Consider the following 13,281-nt stretch of genomic DNA (forward strand, 5'->3'; position numbering starts at 1 on the left):
CTACCTTTCTCGCTGTTTAGAATACTAACATGTCCCAGTCCATGCACACATACAGCTACTCTTTTCCAGCCAAAGAATTACAGCAGACTATTCACTGCATTACGTAGAAAAGTTACCATAACATTTTGTCCACTTTGTAAACTAATGGCCTGTAAACTTCACTCTGGAAGTAACTTCCTTTTGCCCAGTCCCATGTGAATATAAATGACCTTATAAAACCTTCCAAACCAGTCTCTGTAATGAGAATACAGAAAGATCCATTACAAGGCTATTTCCAAAAGTGTTGATTCTCACCATTAACTTCAATATTAATCCATTAAATTCCTGACATTACAACACTAGATCATTGCTCAGGAAAGAAATGAAGAATACAGAGAGCTTTGTCGACAGAAACAATTTGTATTTTCTACTTCATTGGGAATTGGTATGTAATTTTTCAACAACTTTGAAGAGTGCATGCCTTGCTTCAACTCTGCCCTTTGCACAGACACTGAGAACAAAGTGTTGCGGTAAATGTTTTATTGTCTGTTCTACCAGAGGCCCACTCAATTTTATCTTATATGACTTAATAAAATAACTTTTTATAATAAAATTAATGGTGTAAAATTTTTCCTTCCCTCCCTTTTTTATTTTTAGGTCCCATTTATCTTTTAACCACTTTGGATTTTTTTTAAGGGAAAATGTTTTATTACCTAATTTCATTTTGACATTTTTTAAAACATTCTCTTTGTTTTGTCTATGTCTTCACTGGAACTTGCTGACTTTATTAAAAGGCTTAAAGAATTATGGCTGTGAATTCATCATGTTACTTAGGTATAAATTTATTTTTAATTTTTCATTAGAAGACACTAGTTAGGAAGAAAGTCTGTGTAATTAAGGATGCTTAATTAAAAACAAGTAAGGAAATTAGAATGGGCTTTTTTTCTATCCCACTGTTTCCCAGTGGAATAAAATAAACTATTCATAGAAGCTCAAATACAGCCATATGTACATGCAGCATCATCCAATTCAGAGCATGTAAATTCCTACACCGAACAGGTATATATATCACAAACCTGGAAAATCTGGCTGTCTTTCTGTCCTTTCTCTGGATATCTATAGCATATGTTTTATTTATGTACTTAAAGAGCTTTAATTTTTCATTGGGGACTTCTATTTCAGTGTCTGCACCATAGTCGATAACATCACTTTAACTGTTAGCTGTTCCACTGAAATAAAAACAGTATGCTCTCAGCCCTGGAATAATAAAAATCCCCACAATGCTGTGACTGAGCTTCATTCGCTCCTGGTACATAGGGAGTGGCAAAAGAGCTGGCAGCAACATTTCAAGCAAATGTTAAATTGCCTAAAGTTAACGTTCAAGCCAAAAAAGAAAGAAGACAAAGGCATGATTGCCTCAGCCTTATCCACAAGCGCAGGAATGAGGTCCCCCCCCGGCTCCTCTGAGGAAGGTTGCTTGGCTTCTGCGCCCCACACAGCAGGCCCCCGGCCAGGCTGCTGGTCCGCTTTCTATTTTGGTGAAAGGGAATGAGGTGGTTGGCAAAGGAAAGGAAATAAATCACGTCTCCATTCCTCTTCCTCTTCACCTTGGCCATCTCAGCTAAACTGGTGCGGGGAAGACAAGATGTCTCAGTAGCTCTTCCCAAAACAAGGGGCCGAGGAGAGAACTGGGCTCAGTATCATATTAAGAAGAGACTAGCTTTAGACTAGCTTATGTTCAGATGACTTGAGACTGAAAGGAGTCAAAGTGTGACTATCAATCATCTGTACTATTTATATACACATAACCTTCAGCCTGCTGAGTTAACAATCTGCAGTCAGCACTTAATAACAAGCCAGACTGGAGCAGGTAAGGACTGTTACTGAGCAGGATGCCATTTTCTAAGTCTCCCTACCTAACCCCAGTCTTTAGAATACTGTTCTTGAATATCAAACTAAAAAGAAAAATGAAAAAAATGCATTAAGCCTCAATAAATTAGCTCTGAATTAACTTGTGACTCAAACGAATCGTATTTTTAATAAGCAGCTACATGGTACTCAGTTACCTTTCTTTTAAATGTCAGTAGCAAATGTGTCAAATCCTACCAAAAAAAAAAAAATCCCTGGGTAAATACAAGCCAGTTACAGATTTTTCTTTTATTCTGGCATTATAAAAATATAAATAATCAAAGGACCAGTACTACTGAGTGTCTACCCATTCACTGATGTGCAAGGATGCCCTAACAAAAAAGCATTAACACAAGCACTGATTCAAATTTCACTTAGAGTGTAGGGGAACTTTTGCATTGATTCAGGTGGCTTCAGCCAGATCTATGATGTTAACAACCACACCGGGAGAAGAGTTGGTGATCACACTTCCTCACACCAAGCTGTGTTGAGATACAAAGCTGACAAAATTAATATGTTTGAAGAACCTGGCTCTTTCCCTCTGCACAAATGAATAGAATTGACAGCTTTATTTTCATCAGTGTAATAGCAACCCAAAAGACACTACACTTGCTCTAAATATTCAAAGGGTCAGAACCGAAATATATGTGTTGCGGTACAGAAGCCTGGGAAGCATTTATGCTGAGGATCTGAAGTATTTCTAGGTCCTTCACTTCAGATGCTACTATATAAAAGAAATATAAAGCAGCTAAACTCAATTAAGATTTCAGTTTGCCTTAAAATGCATGAACAATTAGCTCAAGCAAGAATAAAACAGCTGATGCTGTAACATCTGAGAAGCTTTCATGTGGGATTTGACATGAGCAATTATTTGCTCCAATCTCTGGCAGACAGAGATTTCCTCTATGAAGGCTGGTCAAAAGAAAGAAAGAAAGAAAGGAAAAAAAGATTCTCTGAGACAGAGGTGAATTTCTTTCGGCCTTGTGGGAGAAAGGATGGCAAACCCAAACAAATGGAAGTAACAAAAGTGACTGGGCCTCCTTGAAACAGTAGAGCCTGTGGATATTCATATTACCGTGAGGGCAGGGCAAAGTTGGCTGAAGACTAGCTGTGGATTTGACTGGATTTCACAATTAAAATTATAAACATGGTCTAATCTCTGTAACGGGACACAACATGTAACATTAAATCCAGACTGAGATAGGAATGCTCTAAGGTACTGGTATCTTACATGTTTCTCCTTCTCTGTCACAGAGGAGTGAAAAAAATATGCAGATATGCTTTCAAAACCGTGCTCATTTATTCAAAGGGATATCTTCTACGAATAAGTATACGAGCATACTTTCTATACTTTCTCTGTAATTTAGGTGAAGAAGGAGAAGAAGGGCATATTTTTATTTATTTCTTTGGAGAATGTTAATCCAATAAGATCATTATTTTTCAAAAAAACATACATTCTTAGCTGAACCTGATCTAAACCTCACATATACTTGCAAAAATGAACATAAAATCTATTTTGGAAACAATAATTGTAATTATTTTCTTAGTTACGTAGTTTGTGTTTGAGACATAAAACACTCAGACACAATGAGGTAAGACTGTTTGCACAGAACTGTGATTTTTTTTGTTAATTGTGTCTTTGCAGAGCTAGGACACTGACTTTGTTGATGCTTTTTTTTTAAAACCAAACACTGGGCAGAAGCTAGAACTCTGTCTCCACAGAAAGACAGTGACAAATGCGAGTCCTCTCTGCTGAATGACAGTAGTATACATAATCTCTAACTCTTTCCAATACATTAGTGAGTGATTGCCCTTGTTTACCATAATCCATCCTTCCCGAGCAACAACCCTTAAGGTATAATCTTAAATAAGAAAACTTAACCACTTCCCAGCCCTAAAAGAAGAAATTGATAAAAGATCCATGGTGTTTCTTCCTGTAGGCAAACAAAAAAAAACAACAGCTTTTGTATATACTTCTAAATATCAGAATGGCAATGACTAATAATGATAGACAGCTGATGACGAATAATACAGTTACACACATACTTTCTCTGGTAACAAAATCAGTTGATGAGGACCTGACCGCACTATTCTTCACAGTGGTTGATCACCATTCAGCTTTGCAAATACAACTGTTTACAAGGCCACAAACTTTAGCCCAGTAACTGAGTGGTAATAATTAAAAAAAAAAGAAAAAAAACTGGCAGGGGAGGAAAGAATAACACTGGAAAAAATATTTGTGTTAACTTTCTCTCAAGTGATTAAAATATAACATTCCATTAATATGGATAGAGGACCCACTTTTAGAGGCTGATCAATTGGTTGGTTTCAACCTTGTTTTCCCAACCAGAAAATGAGATATTGTTAATCTGAAACAGCTATTCTCAAAATTTATTCATGAGGAGTGTCACCAAAGTATAACTATTTCCATAACATGAAACTTAAAAACTGATGCAACAGTTACAGCATACCTGCATTGAGGTACAGCTCAGCTAAGTTAACTGAGGTGTACATTTTAGCACCTAAAATGTGATAGTTAGTATATGGTAAAAACATGAGACCAGGCATTTTAGATTTTTTGCAGTTAATAACCCTGCCAAGGTTGAACCCAGTGAGATTATATTGTGGCAAATCTAAAATGCTTGATTTTCAAAATACCTCCAGACAGCTTGTTACATTTTTTTTTCTGTTTTTAACCACTTCAGGACAACCTATACAGCTTTGTTACAAGTGCTCATAGACCCACAGCAGTACTGCAGGGTTTACCAGTCTGCAGCACCAGTGCCTCAGCCGAGGCTGGTGTATGAAGGAGATGACAAATAACTGTGCTGAAAAGGTAGTTTTTTACCCTGCAAGACCAGCCAGTTATTTGTTAGGACTGACAAGTTAGGACCAATTTCCCTGAAGGATTATGTGACACACATTTTAGACTTCAGTAATTCTTTTCTAGTTATTAGTGGGAGATGAGAGAGAATAAAGTGCCTCTCTTTGATATGCACTGTCCAATACTTTGAGGACATTTTCATTAAACATCTAGTCAACTCAAGCAGAAATATCTTCAATCATGTATCAGCATTTTGATTATTTATCTTAATGTTAAATTTCTCGTTCTCAGTAGTGACCTTAAGCTCAGTGTTCTGCTTTTTCAGAGCTTCCACAGTGTAGGAAATTTCTTTCCACGATTCAAGCTTAGCTTCTGCTTGTTCTAGAACCCGCTCAGCTTCTTGTTTAGCATCTAGCCACTGTGTTGAATCCTTTAACATATCATGGAGCTGCTGTCTTCGGCTTTGGAGGTGTCCGTGCACTTCATCCCACTGGCTCTGTATTTTTTCAACTGGTGAAAGACAAAGGCAAAAAAAAAAAAAAGAAAAAAAGCTGAGTCACTTAAACAGTACTTTTTTTTTAAGGAGTAGTTATTATGTTTAAATATTTCTAGAACTGACCTTACTGGAGAGCTCTTTCCAGCTGTAATTGCAACTAAGTTTGGTTTAATAAAGTAGAACAGATAAACTGTTCTGGGGCACACAGCATGACACTATGGTACGCATCATGTATTTTGATGCATAAGCAGCCTGAAATGTTAGGTTTGTGTCTCAAAAAGCATCATGAAACAGAATCACATTTTAGAAAAAGCAGCAGTAATCATCTTTCATTCTTACCAAACCAAATCCAGGTTTAATGTTTTAGAAGAACAAGTCCTTCACGGACTTCTGTAATTTTATTTTAAGATTTACTGCAAGATATAATTAATGATTATGCTTTCTTAATTTGTTAAGGCAAATATTAGCAGATTGCAAAGGCTGTCTAAAAACCCTACTCATATGTTCATATTAATTATAAAATAAGGATTAGGTTTGCCACCATTTGAAACAAATATGGTTCTGCGGAACATAATAATCCCTAGAATTACAAATAACAAGTGCTGGCTAGCATCCAGCATCAGACTGGTCCAGAATAGTGTAAATCTGCTAGGTAAAGCATCAAGAGACTTAGTCTTCCAACTAGACAATGTCTGACAAAAGAAAAAAGGAAAAACAAACAATAAAAAATGCTTTCCAGTGCACTAAGAAATAACCTTTTCTTTAAAAATTCCCTGAGTTTAGGCAACCCAAACTACATTCCTAATACTTTTCTCAAAAACTGCCCCACTACATTAAAATTTCACAGGCCTTCCAGGGAGGGGAACAGAGACTCCTGGATTACTTGGAAAGCAAGTGGAATTATCAGTGGGAGAGGTAGCTGCAGCATGGCATCTCTCATGGCATAGCTGATTCCAGAACGGTGCGGGCTAAAGACTAAAGGGATGGCAAATGCTTCAGCATGGAAAGGAGACTTGTATCTATCAGTGTTCTTCCTTCTTCTGGAAGAAGAGATAAAGATCTTTCCATGGATTCAGTTGAGTTTTAGAGAAAGAAAAGAAAAACTTTCAGCATCCCTGCTCAAGCCTATGGAGAAAACAGAATGAGCACACATGGCAGCATGTCCAAGATGCAGGAGATACAAGATGAACTGAAGAAGCAGAAAGGAAAAACAAAACCCACAATCAGAAAAAAGCAAGGATAGCCTAAGGCCCAAATACCTAAAATCAATCTGAAGCAAATCTAACCTTCATTTCAGAGAGCTGTATTTGAAGGTCACATAACAACAACTCATTTCTATGCATATCTGGATGAGGATTTCTGCTGTTAGTTTGTTACCTGAAACAATGAAGAGATCGTGGTCTACAGGAAGGGCAAATAACAGAAGTTCTTGAACTTTTTCTTGAACGGCTCAAGTACAATCTCTGTGCTGCATCTAGATCATGTGGCTAAAGGGTTGTATTGAGGGGCTAGGGGGCTGTGTTTTTTACACCAAGACTGAGTTTTTCATCATATACCATGGTCTTGGCATTCCATGATGACCAATTCTCCACACCCAGGAGGGGAATCAGGCTGCATCATGAAAGATGTATTCAGGACATCTCAGGAGCCCATTTACACAGGTGACTACGAATACAAAAGCTGCAAATCTGTGAAAAGCTATTAACAGCATTTACTCATGAAAATGCATAGGTATTTGGCCAAACTACTTGGGTTACCTCCCTCAGAAAGAAAAAAATAAGTATCTGATATAGACTTTTAAAAGATACTTAATAGTTTTGCTTTACTACAGATTTGAAATAAAGAGAGTTCAGGAAGTTACTAGGTAATCTGAACATACAAATTAAAACTCTGTTAAATGGGTTGGGTCACTCACTGTTTCAGGAAACAAAATACTTCAGTTCTGGACAAACACATCATGGCACCTATAGAATTCACCTGGCCCTTCTGAGCTAGTTTATACCAATCAGCAAAGCACTATATATGACAAAATACATAGAGATAATCAGGGAGGCCTCTGCAATTATGACATCACTTATTTAACTTAAGGTAACGTAAAAATCCACTCATTATTGTAAGTTTACATCTTATTAAATGATGCTCACATTCAAATGTGGACTGTGCATAGGTTTTTGAATAACAAAAAAATAACGAAAATACAAGAATTCACTTCCAAAACATACTGAAAACCATTAGTGTAAAACAGTGTGTCTTCACAATATACTTTGATCCTGTGGATGCTCTCTAGTGGGACGTTTCACACTGAAGCAAAGGTGAACACCACTTACAGATACAAGCCGAACAATAAAGTTCAGAAAATCCTATTTGTGTGCATTTTGTGTTAGAACTGGTTCCAACAACCCATGAACCACTCACTTGCAGTTAATGAATTAGTGACTCTGGATGAAAAGGATGAGAGAATTGCAGTAAAAAAAAAAGTGCTGTTGGACAGCAGAAGACTATTTTTAAAGTATTCTGAATATCATGTTAGTTTTTGTGCAAGGGCACTGGAACATATAAAAGGCTTCCTCTGACTGGAATAAGTCTACAGAAAAGAAAATCCTGAGAGTGTTTTGTATGAAAGCAATGATGAACCTCAATGAAAAGGTCTGTCAGGCAGCTAACACTGTGCTTATAGCATTGGAAGGGTCATTTCTGCTGTCGGGATTTTATAAAATCCTGAAGGTTACAATGAACATATGGGATTCAGCAGAGGGAAAAATGAGTTTGTTCCCGAGTCCAGCGACCCATATCTGGGACCATGGAGACAAACCTAGAAATAAGAAATAGCATTCTGAACACAAGAAAACTAAAAGAATCAATGGCATGTGAAGCAATATTTCCAGAAAAGGATTTGTCTGAGTTTCAAAGAAAAAAGAAAAGCAAATGATCACCTACTTCCTGCCTTTAATTAAAGTAATATTCAGTAAGTAAATAAAAAATAAATTAAATAAAGCAAAAACATGCCCCACTGACAAAAGACCATCGGAAAAATTACAAAATATCCCTGAAACCTAAATATGAACATTCAAGCTTTACCCAGAAAAAGTAATGCAATTTTCCTTACTGTACGCTGGATTTACAACAGCATATTACTGAGATCAGACTCTGATCTTTAACTTTTATATACCATTGCACCTACATACAGTGATGATTACACATTAAAAACATCTAGATAGACAGAATAAATGTGGCTTCATGTGTGCTACAGGAATCACTGAAGTACAGGTATCTTAAATAATTAACTATAATAACTAAAGCCTTCTCCCCTCCCCCTCCCACAGTTTATTACCTAGGAGGGGAAAAGTACCCTGTTCATTATAGCTAAATCCGGTCACTTCTCTGTTTCAAAGTTTAATCTCTTTTTACTGTGGCAGTCCCCCTTTGTATCCAATTTCTTCCTCTTTTTCATTTGGCAACTGCACAATATCTTTACTATGAGGATCAGTATTTGCGATTGTTTGAAGGAGATTCTCAATGATCCAGTATAGACTTTATTTACCAGGCAGTCTGCAAAAAATCCTACATTTTCTTTATACACTCAGAAAAAGAAATAATTTTAAATGGTTTTATCAATATATGTGGCCAATAGCTAGAGTTTTTTGGAATATATAAATACAAAGAGTATTTGACAATTAACAAAGCTAAAAGGAATATCAGCAAGACAAAATACAACAAGTAGAAATATGTGCCACTGTTTAAAATGATTAAAAATTTTAGAATTACTATTAATGTATTACAGTTATAAATTATTTTTATAGCTATTTTTATAGCAACCAGCAAGGGCAAATCTCGTAGAATAAATACATAGTAGTCCCAACATGTTTGGGATTACTACAAACCAGACAAACTATTTGCTAACAACATGTCCAAGGTACATATTACATGGATTAAATTTGGTGGGACTATTTTTTTCACTTCAGATTATTTCCAAACCATCCACTTCTTCATCACAGAGTCCTTATTTTACTGTGCTTATGCATGTATTGTGCCTGCTTACAGGAAAGTGTCCCGACAGGACTGCAGCTGCTCCCAGTTAACAACCCCCCTCAGACGAATAATGCAGGCACATCTACCATTAGGTAATTTTAACGCTGCTATTCAATTTCTTTTTTCTTCAGTATTGTTCACTAGCTGTTCGATAGTGATTATATCACTAAGATGGACTAAAGAAATTCCGCTGAACTCACTGTAGTTTTAGTAAGTTATTGGAAGTAATAACAAAGAAGAAAACTGCATTTAAAAGAATCAAACACAAGGTAACTATTTTACAGTCTGGTTATCATTGATTTAGCATACTGAGGAAAGAACAATCTCTGTGAAGGAGACTGCTGGCTTAAGATTCATTTCTGCTTATTAAAAATCTTTGTTTACTCTTTTTCATCAGTAATGAATGTTACACTGTTTTTTCATAAACTAGGTATAGCAGAGAAACAGCAAACAAAAATAAATCTCGTTTTCTTTGTTAGAGTTCTTTTCACTGATAAAACAAATGTAAGTCTTTTTCCTGAGAGAGTTTACTCTCTTCTTTTTATAATGTAACAGCAGTGGAAACAATGGAAAAAGAGTCTGAGAAGAAGTTGTCAGTCACAACTAACGTTCACATTAGTACAAATTACATTTAGCCTATGCAACAATTAAATAAAATATTCATTCTGCGCAAGTTTGATAAGCACACTGAATTCAGCATATACTCCAAAAAAAGTGCACAACAGTTTTTAACAGTAGAAAGAGTAATTTTGGTATTATCACATCACCTGACTGAATTCAAAATTACCATCACCTAACTTCTTTAGGGGTATTTTAGCCTACTCGTCAGCATAGTTCAGAATTCCAGCCACACCTGGCACAGCTAAACTAATTGAATAGCAATGGAATTTGCAAAATAGAAAACCACTACTTTTCTTGTCCACCAAATTATCCTGAACTGCACTCATTTTGCTCTGTAGGAGACTGCTTTTCAAAAGCATTATTGTCAATATATTGACATTTTCCTACAAAGTAATCTTTTCACTGTAGGTTCATAGATTTGAAGACTAGAGGGACTAACACAATTATGCAGTTTGACCTCCTGCAGAATATAACCAAAGAACAGTAGAATTATGGACAGCTATATATCATGTTGCCAAAAGAAGCTACTGATGCACAGATGTTCCTTAGCTGAGAAATGAAAACAGATTTACATGCATCTTTGAGTGTTTCAATTTACTTATACCTTGCAACAATGATCATGATGAAAAGACACACTCAGCTTGAAATCTAGTCAATTCTGAAAAATGATTTATGAATATTTTCATATTTGCACCATAACTCCCTGAATTTAAAGGTTTTTTTCCCCTCTCCTTTGCAGCAATACAAAAAAACCCACAAACAGAAAGAAAAATGAGTAACTGAGATCTCAGTTCTTTGAGGTAGTGAGTAGCCTTCAAACACAGCAGTTCTTAGAACTGCTCATGACCTTAAAGAATGTCTCTGTCATTGGTAAATAAAATGAAAATATGGGGAAGAAAAGATTCTTTCTAACCTCCGCCAATTGTAAGAACTTTAGATGTTAATGTTAATTATGATAGGTTAAAAAAATTGAATATGTGTGCCTTTGAAATAGCAATTATATGACTGGTGGGCAAGGTCATTCTACTGCATTCACAGACTCTTGCTACAGAACTGAATGCAGCCCTGGTCTCAACGTGGGCTGCACACTTATATGACTGCAACCACATCACATCCTATGACAGTGCATGGGCCAGTCAGCGCTACAAGTAGAAAGCAGAAAAACACAGTAGCATGTGGAGCGAAACTGTGAGCTCCCTGAGTACCTTGACAGTGACTCCATGTTAGAAAATGCTGCAAACATAAAAACTGTAGATTTGGGGGAGAGGCTATAAAAGGTATCCCATTGTCACTGGTTGCCCAAGAAGCGTACTACCTCAGCTTCAGAGTGGTCACATAACATAAAGTTGTCATAAAACATAAGTAATATTTACATTTTATGCTATCCTGAAAATTACTTTTACAGCTCCCTAGAGTTTCAGTCCTTCTCAAAGCTGTTTTCAAAAATATCAAGTACACATTCTAAGCTTTTATTTCCCACATAATAAAGATGGAAAAATAGATGCTCTTAAGATTGCACCAGGAGAATTTGAAGGCACAACAACCATGCACTAATTTCTGATGCTTTCCAATTTTGGCTCACTTTTGTGCAAAACCACACAAGTAAAATGATAGTTAAAACACAGTTTAAGAGTTTTCTTAACTTGTGGTTACGTTGCTTTTCATTATTTTATTGTTCTAAGCAAAAAAATCTAAATGAACATTTCTTTTTTTCTAGAAAGAGGATTCAGTTAATTCAGTTTTCCATTTGACAACTGCTTCTTGTTGAAAGCGCTCTGCCTTTTCTCCTGCTACATTCCAGGACAGGTGGTTTGGAAAGGATGAATCTGAAGACAAAGCGCTTTGGAAAACTGAGTCTTATTCTTCAAGGAGGAATCACTTTTTGGCTAAGGGTTTAATAAGCTCTATCATACAACATCCCTAAACAAAAGGATGTTGGCTCTGTTCTTATGAACAATCATGAATCTGTGAGAGACTGGTCTAGTGAGGACATTTGGACGGCAGATACAGAGTCAAAGTAGGATGAGTTTGACACATTTCTTTTTTAAATGCTGAAGTAGTTAAAGGAGTTACAGGAATCGTTCTAACAACTACATTTCTGCCTGTAGGCTATCATTATCAAGTGGAACTGGACAGGAAAGAAAATGCAGCAGAGAACAGCTGGAGCCAGCCTACTCAAATACAGTAGTAATTTATACTTCATCTGTCCTTCTTTATCTTTTCTTGTAAAGCAGTATTTTTTTTAACTAATTTTTCTAACTTTTTTCAGAGGCTTACAAAGGTCATACTTCTTAAATGATGGCTGTTGAAAACTACAGCAACACTTTTCTATAAGTAAACATGAAAAGCACCAAAATCGTGTCATCCGAGATATTTTATGCATCCCTTAGTTGGTCGGTAGTGTGATGAGAGGATTTAGCCAATAAACCCAAAATTAATGGCGGAGTGACAACTTAGAATATCTAGCTTAATGCAAACTCTTTTGTTCATGCCAGCAATATGTCAAATGTGGCTTTTAAGCACCAGGTTGAAATGTACTGATCTATTAGGGTATTTATAGGAAGATTAGTCCTTAACATAGATGTACAATAAAATGTAGTGCCAGGTTTAATACAAACTATGGCTTATAAGAAAGTCAGGCAAAACAGAAAGAATGTGTACATTAAGCTGCATAATAAACAAGTGAATGAAGAATACATGGGAAGAAAGAAGCGACCTAATTCTACATGCTATTGTGTAATATTCTAGTCTCCAATCACAGATAACAAACTCTTACAATGAAAACAAGGAAGAAGCAGCACTCACAACCTTCAGTCATCTTTCTGGGGATGAGGAGCAAGGTAAATGTACCTGAAAGACCTGTCAGGGCATACAGGCCCTGAAGAAGGTTAACTTCCTTGGCTTCTCAGAGGCCAAGAAAGGCAGTAAGGAAGATTTTCATTAATTTATATGCTTTTTAGAAAATACACATACACACACACAATTTCATTTGTTTTATACCATTTTGGGGGTAATTATTTCCAATTTTTGCAACTCCATGATTTAATTTTGCTTCGTTTCACTAAGGTAAACCTATTTTTCTTTTATCTTAAAACCATTCCTGGTAACAAAGCTGTTTCCATATGAACAAACTAATGAAGGTCACTCCATTCCTTTGGAAGTGTCAAATCAAACAGAATGAACAGAATACTGTCAAGTGTTTTCCACTGAGCACAAAGTGAGTAATTCTTAGATGCTTTATACCTTGCTATACAAAGTGGGAGTTAGAGAACAGACTAAACTGGTAGCTCATCTACAGAAATCAGCTTCTTGTAACAAGCAACAAGCAGCTTCCGTGACTGAGCACTGAGAAGGGCATGCAAGAGCTTATTATTTGGAAATCAGGTCCTCCAGAATGCATTCATTAGTTCATCAAGTTTTGTAT

At 36.2% G+C, this 13,281-nt stretch overlaps 1 protein-coding gene across 1 annotated transcript in view; it reads right to left on the reverse strand.

The window, feature by feature from the left end:
- The window catches only part of DMD (dystrophin), a 1,189,181-nt gene that overhangs the window by 300,464 nt on the left and 875,436 nt on the right, over positions 1 to 13,281 (reverse strand). Inside the window, exon 53 of the mRNA XM_067297573.1 lies at positions 5,010 to 5,221. Within this exon, the coding sequence (XP_067153674.1) occupies positions 5,010 to 5,221 (212 nt within the window). The remainder of the gene's footprint in view (positions 1 to 5,009; positions 5,222 to 13,281) is intronic.

Source organism: Apteryx mantelli, chromosome 1 (assembly GCF_036417845.1).
Source record: "Apteryx mantelli isolate bAptMan1 chromosome 1, bAptMan1.hap1, whole genome shotgun sequence".
Lineage (NCBI taxonomy): Eukaryota > Metazoa > Chordata > Aves > Apterygiformes > Apterygidae > Apteryx > Apteryx mantelli.